The sequence below is a fragment of the Camellia sinensis genome, chromosome 8, assembly GCF_055761805.1.
Source record: "Camellia sinensis isolate YWXY chromosome 8, ASM5576180v1, whole genome shotgun sequence".
Taxonomy (NCBI): domain Eukaryota; kingdom Viridiplantae; phylum Streptophyta; class Magnoliopsida; order Ericales; family Theaceae; genus Camellia; species Camellia sinensis.
This window is the reverse complement of record NC_138968.1, coordinates 143,699,904-143,706,400: the sequence shown is the minus strand read 5'-3', so window position 1 is coordinate 143,706,400 and position 6,497 is coordinate 143,699,904. Positions and strand designations below refer to the sequence as shown.

The 6,497-nt window shown below is 37.1% G+C and overlaps 1 protein-coding gene across 1 annotated transcript; it reads left to right on the top strand.

Moving 5' to 3' along the window:
• The first annotated feature begins 2,941 nt into the window (after positions 1-2,941).
• LOC114271415 (PLASMODESMATA CALLOSE-BINDING PROTEIN 5) lies at positions 2,942-6,261 on the top strand. Its single transcript, XM_028213047.2, has 3 exons — positions 2,942-3,970; positions 4,122-4,149; positions 5,917-6,261. Exons 1-3 carry the CDS (start codon positions 3,553-3,555, stop codon positions 6,071-6,073), a joined length of 603 nt encoding a protein of 200 aa, XP_028068848.2. The 5' UTR covers positions 2,942-3,552; the 3' UTR covers positions 6,074-6,261.
• Positions 6,262-6,497: the final 236 nt, after the last annotated feature.

The window sequence follows — 6,497 nt, the reverse complement described above, 5'->3', positions numbered from 1 at the left end:
ATTACATTAATTACCCGAGGTCTTCCTGCCTGAGGTTGTTATGCTGGAGGAGGCGGACCTGCTGGCGCCCGAGGCAGTTTTGCCTGTTCTTCCCTTGTTTTGGTCTCATCGACGAGGTCCTTTCAGATTGCCTTGCCTCATCAGATCTTCTAAGTGTGCTTTTAGTGTTCTGCAGACCTGAGTCATATGCTTGCCTTCAACATACACCTTTAACTGTGCAATCTCCTCGGGGTGTAACACCTCGGTTGTACCCATTAATCAGTTTATCTCGGTTTTGACCTAATACTTGAAAAATATTTATCATAATATTTCCACAAGTGTTATTTACAACTTGATACTGTACTTTTAGCAAGACTTCTGTCTTCAAACTTCTTCCAAGTCTTGGCAATATGGTAACCTCGGCAAGTGTGTAGATACTTCTTTCAACATAACCTTGGTTTAACTTGTAAATTTTTGCTCAAAAAATTTCAACAAGTATTTAACCATAGTCTTCAATTTGTAAACTCTTCTCAAATTTCAACAAGTGTTTGAGCATCTTCTCGGTTTAACCTAATTTGTAAACTTTTCTCAAGTTTCAACATCATCTCGGCTTAACTTCGGTTAAGCATTATCTCAGTTTAACTTCGGTTAAACATCATCTTCGGCTTAACTTCGGTTAAGCATCATCAGGGCTTAACTTTGGTTAAGTATCATCTTCGGCTTAACTTCGGTTAAGCATCATCTCGGTTTAACTTGTAAATTTTTACAAATTTCAACAAGTGAAGGTAAACAATGATCTCGGCTTAACTTCAACTTGTAAATTGCTACAAATTTCAACAAGTGAAGATAAACAATTATCTCGACTTAACTTCAACTTGTAAATTGCTACAAATTTCAACAAGTGAAGATAAACAATGATCTCGGCTTAACTTCAACTTGTAAATTGCTACAAATTTCAACAAGTGAAGATAAACAATGATCTCGGCTTAACTTCAACTTGTAAATTGCTACAAATTTCAACAAGCTTAAGCATTACTTCGGTTTAACTTCAACTTGTAAATTGCTACAAATTTCAACAAGCATTAAATATTACTTCGGTTTAACTTCAACTTGTAAATTGCTACAAATTTCAACAAGTGAAGATAAACAATTATCTCGGCTTAACTTCAACTTGTAAATTGTTACAAATTTCAACAAGCGTTAAGTATCATATCAGTTTAACCAACTTGTAAATTGCTACAAATTTCAACAAGTGGTAAACGCATTCTTCTTCTCTCTGCCCCTTGCATGGCTTTCACATGCTCTTTTGTGGACCTTATAAAAGGTCTTCAACCTAGCTAACTGCAGTCTGACCTTGTATGTTTTCTTTTTATCTTCTGGGATCTGAAATTTGCTCATTGTGCTCTTCTCTTCTCGGACTCAGGTGCCGAGATCTTATCTTTTGGAATCTTAGATCTGCTCACTCAGGTTGAGCTCTTCTTTTCTCGGACCTACTCATCTAGGCCGAGATCATGTCTTCAAGGATCCGGGATCTGGAATCCGAGATCTACTCACTCAGGATGAGTTCTTCTATACTTGAATGTTATCTCATTGGGAGCACTCATGCCCCCTGTCTTTGCATCCCTTCTAGAAGGGTCTTTGTTCCTCCGCAGGTATCTATCTTTCCATACCTGGAGGTCATCTTTGTTGTAGTATCCGCTTCGATTTATTGTCTTTGGTGCGTCACCTTCTTGGCCGGCGTCTTTCACTCCGTGACTCTGGTCACGAGTTTCTGTGTTGCTATTGTCTCCTTCAACGTCGAGGTTGATAGATCTCCCATTCCCAGCAGGAGCGTTGTCTCCAGTCTGATCCTTCTGTCCGTCATTGGCCATCTATTCTTATTTCTTTCCCACAGACGGCGCCAAATTGTGGGTGATTTTCTGACCACACTGCCAACTTAGTACTCAACTGGAGAACACCGGGAGAATAGATGGCCTCTAGCTAACCTGCAACAGAAAGAGAAGTCTCCGGCGGTGGTTCAACCACCCGGGGATACTCCGACGATCAAGTCAGTATATCTCTCAAAGATAAATCAAGTGCTAAACTCACAAGCTTGAGTATCAAAAGCATATCTTAGACCCATGGAGGTGCCTCTCTTTTATAGCCAACATAAACCTAGTTCCAATAAAAGCCTAACTTCTATGGACTCAGGATTATTGTTAAACTTGGACTCTCAGGAAGATTAGAATAAACTCTCTAAGAGTCTTATCTTAATACAAACTGAAAGGATTCTCGTCCCTCATCCAGGTTGAGTTCCCTTTTCATTCTAGGATTCTTATCCCTTATCCACTTATCTCGGACTCCGATATCTTCGGAGATAACCTCGGCCTTGCTGAGATCACCTCGGCGTCACGACCAAGACGTGTGGCACCTCGGCTGACACGTCGGCGTCAACTTGCCACGTGTTGGTACTCAGAAAATATATCCCACAACTATCTACACTATTATATAAAGTAAAATCTAAATTTGATCTTTTAAAATTTTTACCACGTGTATATTGAACAATAATATTAAAAAAAATCTTTTTTTCCTACACCTATATATACGTTCCTCACGCAGTTTCAAATTTTAAAAATTAAATTTTCAAATTTACTTTTAACTTTAAATAATAGTATGTTAAATTGTGTGCACCCACCTAGTAAGAGTATAAAGTTAGCCTTCGTTTGGGAAGTGGATTAGCTTTTTGACTTTTTAGTTTTTTTTGGCTATTTTAATCTGGGCTAAAAAGCTTGGTTTGGGAAGGACTTTTTGACTTTTTGACTTTTTTTGTGAGAGAATAGTGTAATGATTATGGGTTGGATGTGATGTTTTGTTTTTTGTGACTAAAATAGTCTATTTTATCTTTTGTGACTAAAATAGCCAAAAAAAATTCACTTTAATTCTTCCCAAACGGACCCTTAAAGTGTTTTTGTTTTTAGTTTTTTTTTGTTTTTTGTTTTTGGGTGATCTTGTCTGTAACACTCCATTTAGATCTCAAGATGAAAAAAGGAAAAAGAAAGAATGAATATGCAATTTCATCTTAGAAAAGAAAAAGAAACGAGTGTGATACGGATTAGGCGTAGTTTGGAATGCGATCCGTTTAGTTAAAGAATTAAAACATTATTAAAAAATTAAAAAATTATTAATTTATATTTAAATGTTAAAGATTTTTCTTTCTTTTTATTTTTTATATATTTTTTTTTAAAAAAAATTAAAAAATCATTTCATACATATTAAATTTTTTTAATTCATATTTTAATTAAATATCTAAAAAAATTATTAAATTAACATATTCCAAACAAGGCCTTAGAATCAGAAACAGACAATTCCGCCATTGTTACACCTTTTCAGTTCCGTAACACAAAATTCCAATGAAAATACACTAACAATCACAAACGACAAAACACAAAAATAACAGTGCTGCACCATTTCCCAGTACTGCAGACTCTCTCTCTCGCGCGCGCTCTCTCTCTTCTCGATACACAAACGGTCACAATTTCACATTAGCTTCCACATAAAAACCCTCCTCCACCATCACAATCTCTCTCTCTAGCAATGATGGATGTGCTCTCCTCTTTCTCTCTCCTCCTCTCTGTTATCTTCATCATCATCACCACCACAACAGCCCACTTCTCAACCGCATCTCCTGATCCTCATACCATCCACCAGCTACGGCCTATCGTCAGACAACAATCCACCATCGCCGCCGCCAACGGCGTAGCAGTGAGGGTGGAGCTCTGGTGCGTCGGCAAGAACAACGCCCAAGACTCCGCCCTCCAGAAAGCCCTGGACTGGGCCTGCGGCCCAGGCGGCGCAGATTGCGGGCCCATCCAGCAAGGCGGGCCCTGCTACGACCCCGCCGACGTACAGAGAACGGCGTCGTATGCTTTCAATGATTACTTCCTCAAGAATGGCTTGACCCAAGACAGCTGTAACTTCGACGGCACCGCCGCTCTCACCTCTCTCAACCCCAGTAAGAGTTTTTGGCTCACAATTTAGGGTTTTGTCAAGGGTTCTAAAACCCTAAACCTAAACCTCCTCTGTTTAAATCAATTTTGGGAATTTTGTGAATTTTTTTTATTTTTTTTATTTTTATCTAATTTTGTTTTAGTTTTTGATTTCAGGTCATGGTAGCTGTAAATTCCCATCCAGGTAAATTGATTGGTTGTATATCTAATTACATTTATATAATGTGTCACGTGTTGTGCTAGCATTTGTCTATACAATGAATATGTATATAATATGTATTTCATTCAATTGTTTCAATTTGATTTTTGAGTAATTTAAGAGAAGCACATGTAAATTGAGTATACACATCATAGTAGTTACTTATTTAGGCTGGTCATTTTTTAAAATTTATTTTGTATCCCATCATGCAAATTCTTGAAATTGTAAGATTTTCGAGTCATTTCTTAGTTACCATATGCAAGGCCCAATGTGATAAGTTTTGAAGCTTTTGATTGTTTTATTAGATGTTAAACAATTTGGTTGGAAATTAGCCAAGGTTCCTAGGACTAATCATGGGTGTGAAAATCTCTCTCATATGTATAAAAGGCTTTGTGAAGAAATAGGAATTAAAAGGTATTTAACGATGCTTGGTACGCCGCAACAAAATGTTGTTAAGGAAAGGAGAAATCAAACACAGTTAGATATGGTTAGGAAAATGATGGTGCAGGCAAATATTTTAATATCTTGTTGGGGGATGTACTTTTGAGTGTGGCCTACATTCTTAATCAAGTGTTGACAAAATTAATGGCTTCCAATTCTTATGAATTATGGATTGACGAAAAAGCTGATTTGGGATATTTGGGGCCTTGGGGCTCAACGGAGTTTTTTCATGACACTTCTTGCTTACAAGTGTGAGAAGTTATGCTTTAGAAGTAAGATATATTTATATCTTTATTAGATAACCAGAGCACGTCAAAGGCTATGTATTGATAAGTGAGAAACTTGATGGAAGTGTGACCGAGACAGCAACGAGATGTGGATTTCTTCGAGCATGAATTCCAAGCAAAGGTGGAGGGTTAGAGCTTTATAAGATAGTGGGACATGAGGCTCCAAGTAGCTTAGTAGAGAATGAGGGAGAAATTTCCCAAGCTCTTCTAGGGACAGTGGGAGTAACTTGTTGCCTATTGTAGCTGACCATTAGAGGAGGAACCACAAACATAGTCACATAGAGAAGACATGTCAAGGAAAGTAGCCAAAGAACTAGTCAACCATATCTAGGACAACACCAATTGGTTCTAGATTATCAGTTTTGCATCAACTTGTAGATGAGGAAGAGGAATGGGAAGATGCAAGTTTAAATGAGGCAGAAGACAAGGATGTGGAGAGATATAAATCCAATGATGATGATGGTGATGATGTTCTGGGTGATGATGACACTTATTGTTTAGTTGTTTTGAACTTTATGTGGACTATCAAAATTTGAAGTTTTTGTGAGATGTGGATGATGCAAGTTTAAACCCACATAAATGATGCAAGTTTTTGAAGTTTTAGTCTGCAGATCGGTTTCTGTCAATTTGGTCTACATAACACTTCTTGTTTTAATTCAAAACACTTCTTGTTTTGGGTTTAGACCAGATAGTCCGCAGATATCAAAATTTGAAATTTGAAGTTTTGGGTTTAGACCACAAAATTAAAACACTTCTTGTGGATTATCAAAATTTGAAGTTTTGGGTTTAGACCAGATAGTCTGCAGATATCTGGACCACAAAATTTGTGTAGTGGTCACACTATTGCGACACGATGTGTTCTTCTAGAAAAAAATACGTTAGTTTAATTTACGTTTAATTCATTTCATATCATGCAGACTATTCAATATCCATATAAGAATTCAGATATTTTTCAATGTTTTTTGCTTTCCTTTGAACATATTGATTTAAATATTTATATAATTTGTACCGATTGGCAATGCAGCTTTGCAGTAAACAATGGAAGCTTTACAGGGTCATCAACGGCAGTGGGATTTGGCCCTGCTGGTGCAGATATAAGTGGTGGCAATTATTTTGCTGGTACATGGTATTTGTCCTTGGTCACCATTCATTTGTTCTATGCAATTACACTGATTTTTTGAGGACTGTTAAAATCATCCGCTGTTCAATTGTATGTAACCTAGAACCAACCAATGCAAAAGCAAATGTTTTTGTTTGAGAAGTTAAAAAGTAGGTATTCGGAACTGGTTTTGCAAATTTTTTTATGAAGATTATATTGCAATTAATGAAATTTCTTCTGGTAGTCCACTATGGAATCCATTGAACAAAATCAATAGTAGTCCAGTTCTGGTAGTGTCATCCAATTGGCACTTTGATTTCTCATTTGTTTCCCTATTTTATAACCCATTTGAATCTGTCAAGGGTCTTGACCGATCCATTTAAGCATGGTTCCTCTCTCAGTTTGCATTGTTTGGAACTCTCCCATTGACATGTTACAAGTTAAAATCCCCTCAATGTGGAACATGTTGTGGCTGACTATGCCATATCTGTTGATTTAGAAGTGAA

Bases quoted from the DNA above. Each gene is read 5' to 3' on its own strand.
- LOC114271415 (XM_028213047.2), top strand. From the start codon at position 3,553: ATGATGGATGTGCTCTCCTCTTTCTCTCTCCTCCTCTCTGTTATCTTC. The intron at 3,971-4,121 runs GTAAGAGTTTTT...TTTTGATTTCAG, and splicing joins TCTCACCTCTCTCAACCCCA to GTCATGGTAGCTGTAAATTC. The intron at 4,150-5,916 runs GTAAATTGATTG...TTGGCAATGCAG, and splicing joins AGCTGTAAATTCCCATCCAG to CTTTGCAGTAAACAATGGAA.